Raw genomic sequence first — 23,173 nt, 5'->3', positions numbered from 1 at the left:
AAGAGTGGTACCGAGTGTTACGTTCTTTACCTCGTATCGTAAACCCAAAGCGGGAACGAATAATAATTTTGAAGGAGGTCTGTAAATGTCGTACTGCCAATGTAAAGCTCTCTACAATACTAGGCAGCAAAACAAATGTAACAAGACACTCAAAAATAACACACCCTCCAGTTTATTTAAAGCTCTCTACAATACAACACGGGAAGGCGGTTATATTCTACCAAATACAACAAAGAAGATATTGAGTCGGACAGTCTATGTAAAGCTCTCTACAATACTAGACCGCGCGAGCACCGTATCCCTCGTTGTTTAACCACCCCAAAATATACCCACGAGGTAGACAACGTCAACACTTTTATATAAAACACAACGGAGACTAGTAAAAAACAACATTTCACAAATTTTATTCGTAAATATGCACAACTACATTTCTACTCACAAAACAGTTGGGAGACCATATTTCCCGTCCACCGACAAGGTGTCTTCGTTTCCAGAGTGTGATGATGGCGATACTTTTCCCTTCTTATTGAAGAAAAGTTTACATCTTTCTCCATCCCTCTGCTCATTATACGATTCGGGAACGTAGCAGCAGGACATCGTGGTACGGAGCACTCAAAATATACAACCTCACTCTCAGACGGCTTCTAACTAGCTACTGCGTGTCGGTGCTCGTGATACTCTTGTCACCATCAGCGGTTACGTGCGAAAAAGAATAGGGGGCGTGACCTAAGGGCGCCTCGTCCTGCCATTGGACGGTAAGGGGTCAAATCCCGGTCCTGGACATAATTATACCTATTACATCAAACACGGGCGTTATCGCCGTGGGTACCTAGCTGCGTAAGCGTCTTGGCACTTCTTGACCTAAGCAGTGCATTTGACACCATCGATCATTGCAAACTCCTGGAACGTCTGAGGTTGGAATTTCTCATCGATGGAACAGCTTTAGAGTGGTTTAAATCATACCTGACCGATAGAAGTCAGTGTGTAATCATTGACAAGTTGTCATCTGACCCATCATATCTTACGTGTGGGGTTCCACAAGGATCCGTCTTAGGACCGGTTCTTTTCACCTTGTATATATAGGAGCTTGGAAGTGTCGTGGAAAGACATGAAGCGGACAGACATCACTATGCTGATGACTCTCAAGTCTACAGATCCATGGAGTCAAGGTCACTTCAGGCGCACAGGGCTTTGAGTGAATTGAGCACTTGTTGTGAAGACATCAAGGCGTGGATGCATTACAACAAACTAAAACTGAATAGTGACAAGACGGAATGCATTGTCCTAGGGCCACAAAAAAAGGAGATCACAGTGTGGTCTTACATGTTTTAAGTTTGATAATACAAACATCAAAATCGCTGACAAGGTCAAAGACCTTGGTGTGATTATCGACTCAGATGTGTCACTGGATGATCACGTTTCCCATCTAGTCCAGAGCTGCTTTGCTCAGTTGCGTACTATTGGACATATCCGACCATATCTCACCACCGAATCTGCCACCACTCTTGTCCTGTCTCTAGTTATGAGCAGGATTGATTACTGTAACTCCCTTCTCGCTGGTGCCACTAAGACACAGATAAGGAAACTTCAGCGTGTGCAAAACGCTGCTGCACGTATAGTGACCCAGTCACGTAAATCTGATGACGCTCTGAAACTCCTACATTCTTTACACTGGCTGCCCATTCACTATAGGATTCAATTCAAGCTTCTGTGCCTCACTTTCCGCTGTCTGTCTGGATCTGCCCCCTTCGTATCTGGCCCAGTCCCTCACACAGCACCGCCCATGTCGCTCTCTCCGTTCACAGGATAAACGTTTCCTCGTTATCCCCACTGTTAGGACTTCTACGTATGGTGAAAGGTCCTTTTCGTATGCAGCCTCTACAGCCTGGAATCAACTACCTCAATATCTACGTGATTGTACAGAACTTTCTAATTTTAAATCTTTACTAAAGACGCACTTTTTCAGATTAGCTTATGAGTGTACACTATAATTCATTGCATTGTTTCCATCTATCTCTCTAATCTTTAATTCTCTGCTATAGTCTGTTTGTATGTACATCTATGTCTTGCGCTTTGAGCATGTTGTACATGGAGAACAGCGCATTACAAGCATGCTATTATTATTATTATTATTATTATTAAAAAGCCACGCTTAACACCTCTTTATATGGTTGGCTAGTAAAATCGGTTTGCTTCGAGACGGCGGCGTGGGAAAAAAAATCGAGAACATTCCTACAGCTCTATCAATAACCTAATTTTTCCCTCGTCAAAATCCATGGCTCTTAAAGTTCCTGAGTATACTCTTCTTGGTATTATCATGCCATCTGAAAACCATGGAAGCGTATTACTTTTACTGAAATGGTGACCGCAAGCTACCGACGACAGGCTTTGTACACGAACTCTTTTGTAGGAATAATGCAAACGACCGTATTTTGCCACAAAATCGTGAAATTCGGGCCATATTCGTGTGTAATCTATACCGTACGAGTCGTGCATGTGTAATCTACCCGGTTCGCTTTTTCTGTCCGTGTTGCAAATAAACAGTATAGGATATTCCAATCTCTTCACCCCACTACAGTCTATTTTATTACCACACACCTTTACCAAAGTATCTCTGCTACTTATACCGCCATAGTTGTTTTTAAGAAAAGGCTCATTACGTCCAAACTGTATGGCGAGCTGTAGTCAGTATGGTTTGAGAGTGATATACACCCCAAAGGTCCCGAAGGGTAATTGAGCGTGTCCGCGTTGTAGACATGACCATACACGTCCGACACGCGCAGCAGGAAGACGAAAATCGCCTCTATTATCTTACGCACCATATGTCCTCGGTTTATCGTATATTCCTGCTGATGGGTCTAACCACCCCTTATTACGCAATCGTTTCGACCACCGCGTGTGCCGAAGCCTTCGAAAATAACCCCTACGTACATCGTTAATCGGCCTAACTGCTCTAATCGTCCCCTATTATACACAATCGTGAGTGTCCACCCCGTCGTCTCTACACCCTTCTCCTTCGAAAATAATCCCCTACGTGCGTCGTTAATCGGTCTAGCTGCTCTAATCGTCCCTGTTATACACAACCGCGAGTGTCCACCCCGTCGTCTCTACACCCTCTCCTTCGAAAATAACCCCTTACGTACATCGTTAATCGGTCTAGCTGCTCTAATCGTCCCCTATTATACACAGCCGCTAGTGTCCACCCCTTCGTCTCTACACCCTCTCCTTCGAAAATAACCCCTACGTACATCGTTAATTGGCCTAGCTGCTCTAATCGTCCCCTATTATACATGACCGCTAGTGTCCACCCCCGTCGTCTCTACACTTTCCTCGAAAATAACCCCTACGTACATCGTTAATTGGCCTAACTGCTCTAATCGTCCCCTATTATACACAGTCGTGAGTGTCCACCCAGTCGTCTCTACACATTTTCCCCTTCACATAGACTTACCTACCGTCTCGAAAATAGCCTCTACATACATCGCCAACAGGTTTAATTGCCCTAATCGTCTCTAATACACAGTCGTGCGTGTCGTCGCCGTCGTCTCACCAGTTTTCCCAAATAAACTCGCGTAATATCGCGAAAACTACATCCCCCCATCTTACACGCCATTTCTCTCTGCCTGTGTCTTCCATTGTGTGCGTTGACGCGATAATCCTTTCAACTGCGGTCGTAGGGCAATGCCACCACAGGCGGTTTTAAGAAAAGGGTCAGTATTGCCAGACCATTGCAAATCTCGCCCCGTACAGTATTTTAGATGGAGAGGTAAACTGCCCGTCATCTGCATTAGTGTATAGCAGTACTGCTAAAATGATCACATTGTATTATATACTGTCCAACTCTCTATAGCCGACTAGTGTCAACCACAACATGCGACACTTTAATAAACCACTTTTTACTGCTGTGTAACCATCGTGAGTGGAACATCTTGACCTCATGTCTAGCAATCAGACACGCTAAGGCAGGTAAAACGGCTTAGGTGTAGTGTGTCATAGTTTGAAAACACTGTATCGTATTTTTATAAGGGTCAGTGATACTTTTGGAGTGGTCTACCCTACTTCTGATACGGTTGGTCATTCTTTTAAAACAGCTTATCATATTTTATAAGGGTGTGTCATACTTTTGGAACAACGTGTCATACTTTGAAAACAGCTTATCGTATTTTTATAAGGGTGTGTCATACTTTTGGAACAGTGTGTCATACTTTGAAAACAGCTTATCGTATTTTTATAAGGGTGTGTCATACTTTTGGAACAGAGTGTCATACTTTGAAAACAGCTTATCGTATTTTTATAAGGGTGTGTCATACTTTTGGAACAGTGTGTCATACTTTGAAAACAGCTTATCGTATTTTTATAAGGGTGTGTCATACTTTTGGAACAGTGTGTCATACTTTGAAAACAGCTTATCATATTTTTATAAGGGGGTGTCACACTTTTGGAACAGTGTGTCATACTTTGGGCGCGGTGATACATTCTCCCGTCATTTTAGTAGTAAAATCTGTGAGAATTGTATGAGGCTAAGTTACACTTTTGGGAGGATTTGTCATACTTCTGGAACGAATTGTTCTACGTTTGGGACACTGTGTCATACCTTTGGTAGGGGTTATACTTTCTCCCGTCCTTTACTGTAGATACATCTGCAGAAAACGTACAGCATTAATGTCGAACGTTTCGAAATCTGTTTAAATTAGATAAGGATTGAATGTAGCAGGACATCGTGGTACGGAGCACTCAAAATATACAACCTCACTCTCTGGCAGACGGCTTCTAACTAGCTACTGCGTGTCGGTGCTCGTGATACTCTCGTCACCATCAGCGGTTACGTACGAAAAGAATAGGGGGCGTGACCTAAGGGGCGCCTCGTCCTGTCATTAGACGCTAAGGGGTCAAATCCCGGTCCTACACATAATTATACCTATAACATGAAACACAGGCGTTATCGCCGTGGGTATCTAGCTGCGTAAGCACTAAAAGCCGCACATAACACCTCTTTGTATGGTTGGCTAGTAAAATCGGTTTGCTTCGAGACGGCGGCGTGAGAAACAGTGTAAACATTCCTACAGCTTTGTCACTAAACTAATTTTTCCCTCGTCAAAAACCCTTACTCTTAAAGTTCTTGAGTATACTCTTCTTGGTATTATCATACCATCTGAAAACCATGGAATCGTTTGCAAGCGTATTACTTTTACTGAGAATAGGGAAATTAATGTGGTTCAGGGACTGTGAGACAGACTACTGAAATGCCTAACTATAGCATCGTTAGAAATACCTCGAGATCGTCAGCTGCCGAAATATAAACAATGGTGACCGCAAGCTACCGACGACAGGCTTTGTACACGAACTCTTTTGTAGGAATAATGCAAACGACCGTATTTTGCCACAAAATCGTGAAATTCGGGCCATATTCGTGTGTAATCTATACCGTACGAGTCATACATGTGTAATCTACCCGGTTTGCTTTTTCTGTCCGTGTTGCAAATAAACAGTATAGGATATTCCAATCTCTTCACCCCACTACAGTCTATTTTATTACCACACACCTTTACCAAAGTATCTCTGCTACTTATACCGCCATAGTTGTTTTTAAGAACAGGCTCATTACGTCCAAACTGTACGGATAGCTGTTGATAGTATGGTTTGAGAGTGATATGCACCCCATGGTCCTGAAGGGTAATTGGACGTGTCCTCATTCTAGCCATAGCTGTCACAATGTACGCTCGGTACGCGCAGTTGAAAGACGAAAATCACCTCTATTATCTTACACACCATATGTCCACGACTTATCGTATATTGTTGCTACTAGATCTAACCATCCCTTATTACACAATCGTTTCGACCACCGTGTGTGTCGACGCCGTCGCCTCTACACCTTTTCCTCCACATACACTTGTCTATTGTCTCGAAAATAACCCCTACGTACATCGTCAATAGGTTTAATTGCTCTAACCGCCCCCTAATACACAACCGTGTGTGTCGACGCCGTCGTCTCTACACCTTTTCCTCCACATACACTTGTCTATTGTCTCGAAAATACCCCCTACGTACATCGTCAATAGGTTTAATTGCTCTAACCGCCCCCTAATACACAACTGTGTGTGTCGACGCCGTCGTCTCTACACCTTTTCCTCCACATACACTTGTCTATTGTCTCGAAAATAACCCCCTACGTACATCGTCAATAGGTTTAATTGCTGTAACCGCCCTCTAATACACAACCTTGAGTGTCGATGCCGCCGTCTCGCCAGTTTTCCCCAATAACTCGCGTAATGTCGCGAAAATTGCTTCTACTATCTTATACATCATTTCTCTCTGTCAATGTCGTCCATTGTGTGCGTTGAAGCTATAATCCTTTTAACTACGATCGTAAAGTGAGTAGACTTCTCTCTCTCTCTCCCTCGCTTATCACAAAATGGCGCACAACGACGACATTCTCACCACGGTTGACGAGGAAGACCCTGTATACGAGTTAGTGAGAAATACGGACATGTCTCTTCTAGAACATCCCGAGGATGATTGAAAAGAGCAATCGTGTCACGAGATAGCGGAGAGTGAAATGTAATTTAGGCATTATACACAACTCAGTGGTTCAATGGAAGGGAGCAACCTGCCTCACGACCGATACCGTTTCAAAAGGCGTCATGTGCCGCTAACTGACATACTACCCGCTATAAAGTATCCCTGCTACTGATGCCGCCACAGATGGTTTTAAGAAAAGGGTCATTATTTCCAAACCATTGCAAATCTCGCCCGTACAGTATTTCAGAAGGATAGGTAATTTCCCCGTCATCTGCCTTAGTGTATAGCAGCATTGCTAAAATGATCACATTCTATTATACTGTCCAACTCTCTATAGCGCACTAGTGTCAACCACAACATGCGACACTTTAATATACCACTTTTCTTCTTAGTAAACACTTCTTCTTCGAATAAGCCCTTTCCACATACAAACCATGGAATCGTTTTTAATCATATTCTCTTTACTGTAATGTTTCACCATATCGTCCCTAGAAATGTATGGCTGTGTAACCATCGGGAGTGGAACATCTTGTAGGTAGGTAGGTAGGTAGGTAGGTAAAAATGGCTTAGGTGTAGTGTGTTATACTTTGAAAACAATGTATCGTATTTTTATAAGGGCCGGTGATACTTTTGGAATGGCCTACCATACTCTTGATACGGTGTGTCATACTTTGAAAACAGTTTATCATATTTTCATAAGGGTGCGTCATACTTTTGGAACAACGTGTCATACTTTGGGCGTGGTTATACATTCTCCCATCATTTTAGTAGTCAAATCTGTGAGAATTGTACGAGGCTAAAGTTTCACTTTTGGGAGGATCTGTCATACTTCTGGCACGGATTGTCGTACGTTTGGGACACTGCGTCATACCTTTGAATGGCTGAACCCTGCTATATATTGGGGAGGGGACAGGGGCGATCAAACCGTGTTTCCGTTTGTTTGAAAGAAAATTTACCCATCGTAGATATCAAGCAATTTATATCTGGCAAAGAGACAATTTTAGGTATATCTATCTCCACGGAGGAATGGTGTAAATTAACCGCTAACATTGCGCGTATAAATAATCTTATCAAAGCGTTACCGTGAAACTGATGCAGCGTCTTTGTTAAAACACGTATTACTGTTTTTGTGTTGTTTTCGAGTGTCCGTAGATTTTACTACTGAAAAATGTCGGGAGGAAGTATAACCACACTCAAAGGCATGACACACTGTTCCAAAATTACGACACACTATTCTAAAAGTGTCACACGTCCTTCCCAGTGTACGACTAACTGCTCCAAATGTATGACGACTCGTTTCAAAAGTATGACACGCTGTTCTAATAATGACACACACTGTTCCAAAAGTATGACAGACCCTCCCAAAACCGTGTCATTAGTCGCGGACCCGTTCCATAGATTTTACTACCAAAAAAAGTATGGGGAGAACGTATAATCACGCCAAAGGCATGACACACTGTTCCAAAATTACGACACATGTCGGTCGTGGTCGGAGTTGCAGCTTCCACGACCGTCGTCTGTTCAGCATTTCATTCCCCGAAACGCAACTCTGAGCGTTATGGCAATCCATTCTATTCACTTTTGCCTAGGTCGGTACACGTCTATTTCTCTGTGTTCTCTGTTAAACTGGTTCCCATGCACTCTAAACTTTTTCTACATAGCTACAACGTGTGAAGCCCACGTGTGGTGTCCCCAGTTGTGATATTGCTGGAATATTGCTGAAAGTTTTATAAGCGTACCGAGGTAGACCTTTCTAATGAAACCACTGGGCACCGATTTGAACAATCATTTCTTGAAATATTTGAATGCTTGCGAGTTAGAAGCCGTCTGAGAGTGAGGTTGTATATTTTGAGTGCTCCGTACCACGATGTCCTGCTGCTACGTTCCCTATAATGAATCGTTATATACATTGCGTTAAAAGTGAGCAATATGAGGGGTATGGAGAAACGCACGATGTAAACTTTTTCTTCAATAAGAAGGTGAAAACCACGATGTCCTGCTGCTACGTCATCACAGAGGGATGGAGAAAGATGTAAACTTTTTCTTCAATAAGAAGGGAAAAGTATCTGGAAACGAAGACACCTTGTCGGTGGACGGGAAATATGGTCTCCCAACTGTTTTGTGAGTAGAAATGTAGTTGTGCATATTTACGAATAAAATTTGTGAAATGTTGTTTTTACTAGTCTCCGTTGTGTTTTATATAAAAGTGTTGACGTTGTCTACCTCGTGGGTATATTTTGGGGTGGTTAAACAACGAGGGATACGGTGCTCGCGCGGTCTAGTATTGTAGAGAGCTTTACATAGACTGTCCGACTCAATATCTTCTTTGTTGTATTTGGTAGAATATAACCGCCTTCCCGTGTTGTATTGTAGAGAGCTTTACATAAACTGGAGGGTGTGTTATTTTTGAGTGTCTTGTTACATTTGTTTTGCTGCCTAGTATTGTAGAGAGCTTTACATTGGCAGTACGACATTTACAGACCTCCTTCAAAATTATTATTCGTTCCCGCTTTGGGTTTACGATACGAGGTAAAGAACGTAACACTCGGTACCACTCTTGCTGTTTTGCCGTTTTCTACCTCACATTTTGTTTCATGTAGAATATCACCGTCTTACCGTCTTGTATTGAAGAGAGCTTTACACAGACGGGGTGGTCGTGTGATTAAGAGTGTTTAGGTGTTTCTTGCGGTCTAGTATTGTAGAGAGCTTTACATAGACAGCACGAGATTCCCTAGCCTCCTTCAAAAACTCAAATATTATTGGCACGCTAATGGTGCATTTATGAGGTAAAAACGCGTCTGAGAGCAATTGAGAATTTAGCTTGACGGATGGATTCTTATGGTCTCCATTTTTGTTTGTGTGACGTCATTAGTAGATGTCACATGCGCGCGCACACACACACACGTACATGCACGAACACGTATTAGATGACCATTCCCTTATTTGTGACGGTTGAATGACCACGTGACGTCAATACCGTCGTTGTAGGGCGTGACGTCAGTGTAGCAGCATATTTTCGAGGTTGCGTCACCATCAAGTGACGTCACGGGACCTATCGTCGTGACGTCATACGTGTATGACGTCAGTGTAGCAGCATATTTTCGAGGTTGCGTCACGTTACGTCACCTCGGAAATGTGCTGCTACCATACTACTAGGACAACCAAACACTTTAAACTTCAAGACAAACCAACTGCAAGCACCCCTCAGTTGGGTTAGATACATGAGTAGGCATCATGAAGCTAACCACCCTGTAGGGTACGGGGATGAAACCCCTTTGACCAGTGTGATATTACTATAGGATAGACAACCGTCCAGTATCTTTGGGATGAGATCAGACAGACAAATTTAATATCAGTATAGGCTACGCTACCTTCCAGTATCTCCAGGATGAGCCCCATCACTGGCCCCCCGCTAGGTGCTCCTGGGACATACATGGTCAGGTCGCCATACTGATACTCCAGGGGACGCTCATGTCTGGTCAAGTTCCCCTCGAAGTCGGCTTTTGTCACAAGTCCACCTGGAAATAGGACGTTATGCGACATTAGAGAATGTTAGTTGAAAGAAACGGTAATATTGAAATATTCCGGAATATTACAATTATAAACGGGTATTGCGCACTCACTCACTCACTCACTCACTCACTCACTCACTCACTCACTCACTCACTAACTCACTCACTCACTAACTAACCCAGTCATCACGTCATCAAGTTGTAGTTCTGTGTTATTAACAACAGTAAAAGTCAAAAGACATTGTCAGAGCAGGCTATGAAGGTTTTGACGATCCTAATGTCTCGAATCCCAAACTTAATGCATCTTTCATCTCGGATTTTGATGCACATTTTTTATGTCAAAATTATGCCAATCCTATTATATGGTAGTGAAGTCTGGGGTTTTCACCCCTCGCTGAATGTTATTCGAGTTCAAGGACATTTTACACCTGGGTAGGACTGTACCCAATATTGTGGCTAGAGGCGAACTGGGTCGTTATTCTGTTAAGGTGAATCAGCATGTCAAGATAATCAGTTACTGGCTTAGATCAGTATACCAACACGATAATGTTATCTTAAAACATATTTACTTTTTCCAATATAAGCTGGCAGGAAATTGAATTAATTGTTAGGCTCTCAAGGTCAAAAATTTTGTTTTGTTTTTCTTGGATAGAACAGGGTGTTCAAAATGTTAATCATTTTCTAAGCATGTTCAAGCAAAGTCGTATCACATTTTGGACGTTGCAGAAATCACATCTTCCAGCAAGACAATGGTCGTGCCCACACTGCTAGAGCAACATCGGACTTCCTAAGATAGCATGGCATCCAAACCCTACAGAATCTTGCACTCAGTCCGAATTTAAGTCCAGTAGAACATCTTTGGGACGAGATTCAAAGAAGACTGAATGACCTCCAACCAAAGGCTAGACTCGTTCAGGCATTTCGCAGAGTATGGACCCAAGTGCGTATGACCTTCATTGACCGGCTAATTCATTCCATTTGCAGACGACGCAAAGATTTCTTCGATGCCCATAGAGGCCACACACGATAATGACTTTCCCGAAAATGTGTTAACCATAATTGTCAAGTTTGAACTCAATCCTTTGTTTTGATTGTTAATTAGAGTGGATTAAAGTGTGTGCTTTAAGAAACCCCTATCAGTGCGACATTTCTTTTGTGGTTCAGTATAATAAATTATGTATTCATTATAACTACATATATTTATTCATTACAACTGGTGCTCAATAAAGTAACGCTATTGGTACTTTGCCTGTACATGTAAAACCGGCCGGTGGCCTTATTTACTTCTGAATAAACAGCTTAACAGTAAAAGTGGATGTACCAAACTGTTTGATTTCCTGCAGCAAGCGATCAGCAACCTCCCCCTTGTACAGATAGTCGGGACCGTGCTTGGCAATACCACTCAACGTTTTAGCAAGGGCAGGTAACTTCACTTCATCACCTTCCAGCTTCAGGCCACCGCGCTCATTACAATAGGACTTGCTGAAAGAGTGAAGTAATAGTTTTCAATAGGACTAACTGAAAAAGTGAACCATAAGCGTTGTTTCGGCTACACTGACCAAGAGTGAGTAAGTATGGTTTTGTGCCGCTTACAGCAATATTCCCGCAATATCACGTCAAGGGACAGCAGAAATGGGATTCAATTCACACATTCTACCCATGTGGGGAATCGAACCCTGGTCTTTGGCGTGACGAGCGAAAGCATTAACCACCTGGCTACCCCACCGCTCCTTGTATTGACGTGGATGGAGTTTCGTTGAAGGATTCACTCTGGACGTTTACAGTCACGACATGAAGTTCTGCTTAATGACTGTTCAGACAGTAATATCGAATAAGATCACATAAGCACATAAAATTCTCTTTCATCTGGCAGATCCTAACACGTATAGTATAGAACTCTTATGACACTTAAACTGACACTTTAAACAACTCGCCCAATCCAAACCTTTCATACATATGTTTGATTGGTTAATACCATGCATGGTATGATGGAGAGGCGGGAGGTAGCCAATGTGGTTAAAGCGTTCGCTCAAGACCCCGAAAACATGGGTACAATCTGCTAAGCCCATTTCTAGTGTCCTCTGACTGATATTGATGGAATTTTGCTAAAAGCGGCGTAAAACTAAACTCACTCACTTTGATGGAATATATATATCAAACCCATCCACTCCTCGTTTCGCTTTGGCTGTTATGCACGAAGTACTGCAGAAATACCGCCAAGGTGTTTACAGAGTGAAATGAATGATCAAATATTTACGGCCTACCAGAGCTGTGGAAACTCCGCCTTCAAAGACACGTTAAATCTCTTGGTCATCAGCTGTAGTGCCCTCGCAGACGAGTTGGACAGGGGGTGGCCGTCTCTCGCCATCTTGATGGCAGGTTCAAACAGCGTGGCCCAGGGTAGCTTACCATACTTCTGATGCGCGTCCCAATACGCCATCACTTCCGCTGGGACTGCGATTGACAAGGGACCTGCAAACGTATGCTGACTTTTAGATATTGAACACAGTGCTGAGTTGCCTCCCTTGCCCGATCCAGAACACGCTGATCCCATGTTCGAATTTATATTCGCCTTGTCGATTATGATTTTGTTGTCTGTGAACTCCGTATCATTGAACTCCGTCGGTATACAAAGTGAAACATGTGCCATTCTCTCCTGACATACCGTGCTGTAACTGTTTTAATCGATATATTAATTTATCAGAAACTAACTGAACTCAATCGACCCTTGAGTACAGAAGCAATAGGGTGGCTATTTAACATTAGGCAGGGGCGGCGGGCGTTTGTCAAACATTGACTTTTTTCTCATGAAAAGTGAGAGCAAATAATTTATTTCAGTATTTTTCGGATAATTCTATTTATGTTTAAAAGGAAAGACAGGATCGTCGGTCCAGATCTCCAGCGTACATGAAGGATGACACTATGAAAAGTAGTCTCCCTTCTATACACATGGACATTATGTCCAACTCAAGTACTGACCTTGTCGGAACGACTTGTTGATGAACTTATCTAGAGAGAGGCTGCCAAGGGAGCGAACTCTCGACCGTTGATGAATTCCGCTTTGCGGGGCGATTTTTGATATATCATGATGAAGCACCCTGAAATGAAAGGTGAAAGAAAGATGCTGAATAAGGTGTTCCATACATTGTTTAAGAGCAGAATTCTAGGACATACTGGCATAACCGTTTGTTTTACTGTTACTAGTTTATCTTACAGTTTCTTACGTCCAGTGGATACACCACGTACCTTACCTGTTTCCATGCCATCTCACTTTCGGCTTGAATTGAGCCGGCCTTATATGTGTTTCTACAATAATCAGCGCTGTCTAATCCGGCGCATGGCGACGAGTCTGCCGGATGTGTATTGTCACCAATTAATCCTGCGTTGAAATAACACCTAAGAAAATCACCCTCAAATCGTCATTTACGTTTTACAGAACATTACATATATCTCTTACGATTTACACCACATCCCGCGCCTCACCTTCTCTTCCTGTAATATTATTAAGCTAATATAATACGTGTCTCACATCATCCTATTCTTACCAACCTGTTACAATATTTACGATTTACAGTATATAAAGTGCCTCACCTCCTCCTATTCCCATGCTGTGGGGCTGCCGGACTCCATCACACAACAGTGAAGCAATAGCGGCATCTACTGCAGACCCACCTTCTTTCAAAATATCTCTGAAGTGACAGCAGGCGTAGGTGTGGTTTAGAAATGGAATTAAGTTCTCAGAACATTCATTGGTCAAAGTGTAAAAATGTCTGGCTGAATATAAGTCCCTCATACAATTTATTTCATCAAAAATCCAAATTTTGATTGACCCGAAGCTGACTTCAAGATATTTACTAAAGGAACACCTTCATTCCAGGAGTCGTTCCCAAACCTTAATTAAGCTAGTGGAAATTCTCCGTACAGCAAAAATTGTCTGTAGAATTGAAGACAGCAAAGAAAAACAATGTCAACTACTATTAAAACATATATGATATTCATGTTCCATGGAGCTAACATGATCAGCATTCACCTCATGATGTCTCACGAAGAGTGACGAAGAGTGACGAAGAGTGACAAAAAATGACGAAGACTCCTGCCTACCTGCCTACTCGGGAACATGCTGGGTGATCTGCTGCAACTGCTCCGATTGCCAACCGCTGACCTTGACCCGACTTCAGTGCCAAACCCAAACTGAGGCCAAGAGCAAGGACGCAGACTAAGAGAACTACCACTGCAATGAGTATACTCCGCTTCCCGCCACATCGGCGGGCTGTCTTTGTGGGACTAGTCTTGGTATTTAAAGCATTGCCGTCTTTCGTCAAACTGAAAAAAGAAACACAAAATAATTCAATTCACATAGGAATACGTGTTACTGGAAAATATGGAATTAAAAAAAATTGTCTTCCGCTCCCTTCCCGATTGAGGTTGTGAAGGACAGGTCAAACACAAACAAAATACGAGTACATGACACGTTTTATGGATAATAACATTTTTATTCTTTATACGGCGTTTCAGAGCTAATTCTTTCTGATGATTACCTGATAAAGGAGCAAGAATAAGAAAGTATAAAAAATAAAAATGTCATGTATTCATGTTCGTCCAACTTATAAATGCCTTTCAAAAATTTCAAACAAAATTGCATAATCCATACAACAGTGTGTACTCCCTATGGGGATTTTGAGTACACTTTCCAATTTATCATTTCCAGGCAAAGCTTGGATTTTTTCAGGATTGTCCAAACTTCCAAGAATCTTTCTTCATGCTGTTGATCACAGGATTATCTGATCGAGACTCGATTATTTACAGACCGCACCCATATAATATTGCTGGGTGCGGCGTTAAGCAACAACAACAACAACAAAAAACAACAATATTTCTTTTGATTTTATGGAGTTATAAAAACACAAAACCACAATAATCCCCATTATATAACTTGAAAGAATTTTGATGCAATGTAATTATAATCAAAATAAATAGTATCTGAAACTAATAATATAACAGGAACAATATGTTCTGATATCGAATTGCTTTTGCTAAAGCTTTGACTCTATATATACTCATGCCAATAATGGTTGTCACCCCCCTCCCAACCCCAACCCCACACACACCTGACACACCCACCCCACACCCCCTCTCCAATTAAAAAAAATTAAGGGGGTGACAACCATTATTGGCATGAGTACATTTGACTGACTGAGTTTGGTTTTACGCCGCTTTTAGCAATATTCCCCACGGCGGGGGACACCAGAAATGGGCTTCACACATTGTACCCACGTAGGGATCCGAACCCGGGTCTACGGCGTGACAAGCCCACGCTTTAACCACTAGGCTACCCCACCGCCGCACTCTATATATTTGAAATACAGAAACCCCAAAGGCGCATCATCATTTCAGATGACATGAAGACGAGTGATTCCGGGAGAAAATAAGAATTTTAACTCACATTATGATTTCCCCGTCATGAACATTTACACCACTTTACAGGAAGCTAAGTTACCTTTCACCGCTGATGAACTGGCATATTAGTAGCGGCGAAGACATGCGCCTCTAGAAACCTGTGATTATGGATATAGTCTGTCTCACGGACCCTCAACCACATTATTTCCCCTACTGCCTTACCTAGACTTACACAAGTCTCTGAGGTATAAAAATTAATAGTTTAAATGATAATTTCTAAAAAAAATAATAAAAAATAGACTGGGGTTCTTGCCTCTTCGTAGGATAGAATTACTATACACTCATGGGCTCAGCGTTCAGTACAGCCTTGGAGCAAGGCTATGCCTAACCCTGTCTGCAATGCTGAAGCTCTAAATGAAGCAAGTCTAGAATTTCCTCAGTATTCAGTATGGCAGCTCCATTGTGACTGTGGTTAACGTTTTGTTTGTTTTAAACATATTTTATTCATGAGAAAAGGATTGGGTACAAGTTATACAACTTAGAACACCCTCTCCGTAGTATTTACATAGTATTATTTACATTCATTCAAGATGGACAGAGAAGAACAGAGCAGAAATATGGGAAAAAGGGGAACAATTGCAACAATTAAGAAAATCGTTTTGAATGACAAATATATGTTTGAACAATTTTAAATATGTTTTGATTTATGTGAACAGTCAGATCTGCATTGCCATGTAATAGTAACTCATAGGTTATATCCACATTTGTAATACTGCGTAAATTAGTCATCATGGTAGTTCTCTGTACTGTATATAATTGACAGTCAAATAAGTAATGATAAGAATTTTCACAAACATTTCCACAAGAACAACTTGGGTTATCTCTTAAACCAGCACGGAATAGATCATAATTAACGTTAACGTTTTATTAATTGCAACTACAAACAAAAGGATTATTTCTTTTGATTCCTGGTATAGGATTATTGTATAAACTCCGTTCTGTTTTCAGTATCTCACACTGGTCTTTTCACTTCCATTGAACAGTTTTTCTCAAAAAAGTTTTTATCTATATCCTCTCCACACATTATACAAAATATCCTCTCCACATATTATACAAATGGAAACTTTTGAATTTGGTGGCAAGTTCATGGAGATGGGGCAGGGCATAGCACGAGGACCAGTAAATATGCCTGTCACTTATACCGTTATCTGATGGTTGTATGATGTGACTTCTAATTGATAATGACCCCAGCACGTACAGCCCCAATGCAGATGCTATCAGTCCTGAATCTCACATCTCACAGGGTCTGACATAGTCTGTCTCACAGTCCCTGAACCACATTAATTTCCCTACTGCCAAGCCCTCTCTGCAGTGCTAAAGCCCTAAATAAAGCAAGTCTAGATTTCCTCAGGTTCTGAATCTCTGGTCTCCCTAGGGCTCCTTTTCAATATAAATTGGCTTGTTGTTACTATCAAAATTATATATATTCAGAGACTAAGCCTTAGTCTAGGTCTGACAGACTAACGCTTAGACATTTTGATTGTAACAAATAAACCCTAACAAATTAACCCTTTTAAATTGAAAAGGATGCCCTGGGAGATCTAGACTTAAATTGCTTCATATAGGGCTTTAGCATGCAGGGATGGCTAGGCTGTAGGGAAAATAATGTGGTTCAGAGACTGTGAGAAGACTATAGGGCTCAATTTAAATGGATATATTTGTTACTATTATATTATAGAAACTAAACCTTCGTCTATTGTGGTACAAATCCAAGATTATTTTAAACCGACAGTTACAACCTTTCAGCAGCCAGTCAGCAGTCAGCATCCCTATTATATGGTCTCTGAACAAACTACAAAACTACATTCTTCTGCAACTTATAATTATTGATAAAGGGTCATGTTGCCCCCAGCCTGGACTAACGCTTAGTCTCGGAATATGTAACAAATAAACCCATTAGAATTGAAAAGGAGACCCAGGGAGACCACAGACCAGAGATCCTGAACCTGAAGAAATCTAGACTTTTAGCAATTTCATTTAAAGCTTTTGCATTTTACAGGGAGGGCTTCGGCGTGAGAAACGCTTTAACCATCAGGCTACCCCAACGCCCTCAACCTGAAGAATAATGTTTTTAAAGCTTTTGCAGCAGGACAGACTGTGACAGGGACACCTCCTCCAGCCTCTCACAGTTGGTGATAGACTAATGCTTAGTCTCTAAATATATATAAGTTTGATAGTAACAAACAAGCCCATGTAAATTGAAAAAGAGACCCAGGGACACCAGAGATTCAGAACCTGAGGAAATCTAGACTTGCTTTATTTAGGGCTTTAGCACTGCAGAGACGGCATGTTCCTTAAAAATGTTTATTAACAGTGAGTGAGTGAGTTTTACGCCGCTTTTAGCAATATTCCAGCAATATTCCAGCAATATCGGCGCGGGACTGTTATATTAACGGCTTTAATGGATCAAGATTCTGTCAGATCATCCATTCACGCCTCAGGCTCGGTTGCAGCGATCTAAACGCACATTTGTTTACCTGAAACTGGTAATTCAGACCTGCCACATATTCCAGACTTGCATGTGCTTGGGTATATTTGGTTCAAGGTCTGTATGACAGACTATGGAATATTTGACACTATAAAATAGACTGTCAGTTACAAAGGTTGGAAATTAATTGGTTATTTGAACGGGTGGAACATACCAGCCTATGTTCAACATACGATCAGATGGGAGGGTGGGGTGATGATAGATGGGCGACATCCATCCCAGACTTCATATCCTGTATCAGATATAAGCAATACAGTATCCTTATCAACAGTGCTTGTGCTTTGTTTTCACAGAGGCGTTTAATTGCCCCCTGAAGGGCACCTTTGTGGCTCCTGGCTCATACTTGACAGGCCTTCTGTTTCTCCACGGTAGAACAAATGGCGGTTGTTTAGCGCCAAGACCAGTATCGTTTCCTGTCGTAAGGGGCCGAAACTTCATGAGATACCTAAAGCTGCTTTTCCAAAATCGCTGTTATTTAGATCTAATGGTTACTTCACATCTGCGATTTGGCTAAGAAAAAATGTGTTTTATCAGTATATGAAAAAAGGCCCGTCCGACCGACAGAGACGTCCTAGATTTATGACGAACGGTCCAAATATACAGCTAGCCAGCTAGTCCGTCTCGTTCAAACTAAATGACATAATGTCAAGTCCACAATAACAACGTGATCGTAAGTTTTATCTTTAAACGCGATTATTTACGATAGCTAGAATAAATATACATCTGTGCATAAAATAGGCACCACACTGTATTTTTACCAATTATTTTTGTCTGAAATGATATTCTAAACTCTTTAAAAAAAATAACCTTTATAATTTGATAGAGCCAGCATTGAACATTTCAAAACGAAAACATTATTGAAATTACCATGTACTTTAATTAGGATAATTGTCTATATTTAAAACAGGTGTTTTTCTGTCCTAAAACAAGTTACCTTATTTTGAAAAGTGAAAGGAATAATTGATTGTTATGTGGCCTATGAATTCGTTATTTATTGTGAATGGATGAAAGTTTGTAAAGTAAGATTGAGGAAAAGTTACAGTCAAACTAAAAAAAAAGAAAATTTTAAAATGCAGTAAAAGTTGCTTTACAAACAAAACAAACATATTTTAGTTGTAATTATCAGTATCCGGCAAGGAGAAGTGTTTATTCATTACAATAAACTCAAAATCATAAAATATTACTCCAAAATCTTATTAATGTGGCCTTTTTCAGTTTTTGTCAATTAGCAATCTGAATTGTTGGAAAAAGGTCTGAATCTTTGACATTCGGGTTGTTCCTGATTATGCATAATTAAAGCTTACTTGATGTGTAAATGCCATCTTGGTATATAACAGAACTGTTGTTTTTAGTCAAAACTTAATTTAATTGTTTAGTTTGGGCAGGAGAGAAATAATTATTTTGGGAAAAAATTCAGTCCATCACATTTTCATCAACATATTCTTTCATAAAGAATAGAAAAGGTTATGGTATTTTCAAAACTGTCAGTGGATAAAGCTTCTTTAACTACAGGTTGATTAAATTGATGGCTGTACCCTAACTTTTCTGTAGCATCACATCTTATTTACAAAATAGGGAGGTGCTTAATTAATGCACGGGCGTATTATATAATACGGATGACAGTCACAAATCCTGCGGTGTCTGCCTAGTAAATTCACTCAGGTATGTAATTTTACTTTCTTCAAATTTGATAAATCTTTACCATTGCTATTCTGTGCTAACTTTAATCTTATAGGACATCTCTTTACTGCTTGTTACCCTTGGTACTACCTTCAGGTTGATGTGGAACAAGACATCCTTGCTTTTCTTATGCCCTTCAAAGATTTGAAGATATCCTTTATTATATGTCTCATATATTCTGTATTACTGTTTATGATAGTTTATTTAATACTGATTAACACTATACACTGTTTTGTGACTATCATCAGTATTATATATTTATTCTAGCTATCTCAGATAATCGTGTTTACAGATAAAACTTACGATAACGTTGTTATTGTGGACTTGAGATTATGTCATTTAGTTGGACCAAATCATCGATGACAAGTCGCGAGTATGCCACAAAGGTATATGTGGCACGGGATTTGACCATGGGATATAAACATACAATACCGATAAACGTGATGCACCTTGGTTCTGTTAGCTTAAAAGATACTGGTCCCGTATTATTTCCGATGCTCGTTATCAATGTGACCCTTGGCGGTTTAAGATTCAGGAACTGATCAGTTAGTCTGTAACAATCGTAATTTTTAATAACGCATACCGTTATAAAATACTGGTAAAACTTTGTCCAAATATAAGCGTTAGTCTACATGCCAGGCCGATGGTCTGGTAAAAATGTTAGATAATATTGTCCATACATCTGAGTAAATTCACCATATCTCTGTAAATTCACCATATCCATAATTATATATTCTCTGAAAATGATTGTTGTGAATAGACTGTTAGATAGTAAATACATGTCACAGGTTCATTGAATTATTCATTATAACTAAAATTGAGTTATTTTCTTTGGATTATTTGCTCAGGTTAATTCCATTTTAGGCTGGTAACATTTTGAACTGTATTTATGTTCGTCCAAGTTCTAAATGCCTTTCAAACTCTTTGTTACCAGCCCCGATGTCTGGCTGGGTTTTGGTTTATTTCATACACTGGTTTTACGGAAATATTCAAATATCATGAAATACTTAACTTTGGTGATTTTTCTATATTCATTTTCTCACGTTAACCATTTTGCCACTCGTTCAATTTCCAACCCATCCAGATATCTTGTAATTACCACTCACAATACGCAGATTTAAATAAGGTGCAAAAATTAAAAAAGAAGTGTCTGTAAGTATGGAAAGGAAAGCCAAAGAGGCTGTTGTGAACGCTGAGGTGTATGATGGGTCAGGCTACATTAATCCTGCATTCCTCGTTATACAGAGAGAAGCCATTAATAACCCCATTATACGGCGGTTCTCAAGTCTCGTGGGACAGTGCAGACCACGGGAGAGTGTGCAGGGCAGGGCAGGCATCAAGACCTTGCAACTGGAAGCCTAGACTAACACGTAGTCTCTGAATATACATATTTTATAGTAACAAATTATCCCATTTATATTGAAGAGGAGCCCCAGTGACATGGGAGATTCAGAACCAGAGGAAATCTAAACTTGCTTCATTTTGGATTTTAGCATTGTAGAAAGGGCAAAGCAGAAAATATTGCGGTTCATGGACTGTGAGAGACTAGAGGAAGCCTGACGTTCTGTCTCGAGTATTATTGAGTTAGTGAGTTTGGTTTTACGCCGCTTTAGCAATATTCCAGTAATATCACGGCGGGGACACCAGAAATGGGCTTCACACATTGTACCCATGTGGGGAATCGAACCCGGATCTTCGGCGTGACGAGCAAACGCTTTAACCACTAGGCTACCCACCGCCCTTCTTGAGTATGATAATACAGGATGATTTTGGAGGTGTGTGTGTGTGTGTGTGTGCGTGCGTGCGTGCGTGCGTGCGTGCGTGCGTGCGCGCGCGCTTAAGTGTGTGTCTGTGGCAACCCAGCACCCAATCTCTAAATCCGCCCCTGTAATATAATGGGGGCGGTGGGGTAGCCTAGTGGCTAAAGCGTTGGCTCGTCACGCCGAAGACCCGGGTTCGAATCCCCATGGGTACAATGTGTGAAGCCCATTTCTGGTGTCCCCGCCGTGATGTTGCTGGAATATTGCTAAAAGCGGCGTAAAACCAAACTCAGTCAGTCAGTCAGTAATATGATGCCTAAAGGTGTTCATATTAGTAAAATACCTTCTAACCAAATAAAGACGTTTGTATACGCACTGAGAAGATCATCCACATTAACACTCGACCGGTTAATCAGGTAACCTGTTGATCCGGACTACTGTAAACCGTGCTGCCCGGATTAAATGCTCGACTGTGACTGTATCGTGAAGCATTCAAGAACCTTTCCATTTCCGCATAAATAGACAAGTACCAAGAACAGCCACAGGTTTGTCAACTAAGCCAATGTTCTGAACCAATGTTTGAAATTTTACACATTGAAGCAAAAATAGAAAGCACGATCTTGCACGTTCATATGAACTTTGGATAATCTGAGGGACGATTTAAAACATCACAGTACAATATCAACCAAACACATTTTACTACAACGAGGGTCTCCTTGTATGTCCCCACATGGGCACAATGTGTTAAGCCCATTTCTGGTGTCCCCGCCGTGATATTGCTGGAATATTGCTAAAAGCGGCGTAAAACTAAACTCAGTCAGTCAGTCAGTCCTTGTATGTCTGTTTTACCAAAGAACGTCATATTTCTATCAAATATTGATCTCATTAGTATTGTACTGTAGCTTCTGGTATAATTTCTTATCAAATCATCTGATCATTAGCATCATATTGATATTTATTAATTAAGTGTTTATTTATTTACATAAACGCTACATATTTTGAATTGCATTTATTTATTTATTTATTAACGCGACATATTTTGAATTACATGTTATTATGATACCCATTTTATTATGAAATCTTTTTACATATTTGATTTGGGGAAAAAGTGAAGACGAACTTTTATGTGCACCTGTCAATCATTGTCATGAAGAACATGTCGAGTGGGGATACATTAATCAAAACAACCAATGATATCTCACATGGTGTCCGCGGCACGTGCTTCTCGTCGTATATTCCAGACAAAAGAAAAACTTCGAAGACAGCAATATTTGATTTCGAAAGAAAACATATTTGTAGCCAGAATAAACTCATCACTCACCCATCACCCACGCCCTCTTCATCACCCAGTACTGCATCCGTAGGCATAGTCTGTATCACACCGTCCGAATGACTATCAGTATGCAATGTCAATACTTGTCTAACACAACCTCTGACCTTGATATTTCTCCGAAGGTGAAATGTACGTGAATCCTTGTGGATCTTGCCGAAATTGTACTGAACTGACAAAGATTCCGCCTTTATCGTCCTGCTGACTTGTTGCGCTGCTCCCTTTAGCGGCTTAAGGTCCCAATACAATTTTAAAGTACATATTCTTTACCAGGGCTAATAAGTTTTCTGAATTTGCCCTTATCGAGTGTATCCACGGTGGAACTGTATAGTTGGTTCGGCTACGTCCGACGCGAGGGAGCAGGACGATTGAGGTGTTGATGGATTTAAGCCATGCGTACCTTATCAGTAGGACCGGACCGCCCCAA

General features: G+C 40.9%; 1 protein-coding gene across 1 annotated transcript in view; it reads right to left on the bottom strand.

Moving 5' to 3' along the window:
* LOC124270116 (glutathione hydrolase 1 proenzyme-like) overlaps positions 1-22,939 on the bottom strand; it is a 33,198-nt gene extending 10,259 nt beyond the window's left edge. Inside the window, exons 1-8 of the mRNA XM_046705134.1 lie at positions 22,738-22,939; positions 14,133-14,354; positions 13,623-13,720; positions 13,278-13,410; positions 13,011-13,129; positions 12,296-12,503; positions 11,353-11,513; positions 9,891-10,037 (exon numbers count right to left, since the gene is read on the bottom strand). Of these exons, the coding sequence (XP_046561090.1) occupies positions 9,891-10,037; positions 11,353-11,513; positions 12,296-12,503; positions 13,011-13,129; positions 13,278-13,410; positions 13,623-13,720; positions 14,133-14,354; positions 22,738-22,784 (1,135 nt within the window). The 5' untranslated portion in view covers positions 22,785-22,939. The remainder of the gene's footprint in view (positions 1-9,890; positions 10,038-11,352; positions 11,514-12,295; positions 12,504-13,010; positions 13,130-13,277; positions 13,411-13,622; positions 13,721-14,132; positions 14,355-22,737) is intronic.
* Positions 22,940-23,173: the final 234 nt, after the last annotated feature.

This window comes from Haliotis rubra, unplaced genomic scaffold (genome assembly GCF_003918875.1).
Source record: "Haliotis rubra isolate DU_JTF1 unplaced genomic scaffold, ASM391887v1 Scf15, whole genome shotgun sequence".
In the NCBI taxonomy this organism is placed as follows: domain Eukaryota; kingdom Metazoa; phylum Mollusca; class Gastropoda; order Lepetellida; family Haliotidae; genus Haliotis; species Haliotis rubra.
Note: the sequence above shows the minus strand (reverse complement) of the source record. Positions and strands in the feature narration are given on the sequence as shown.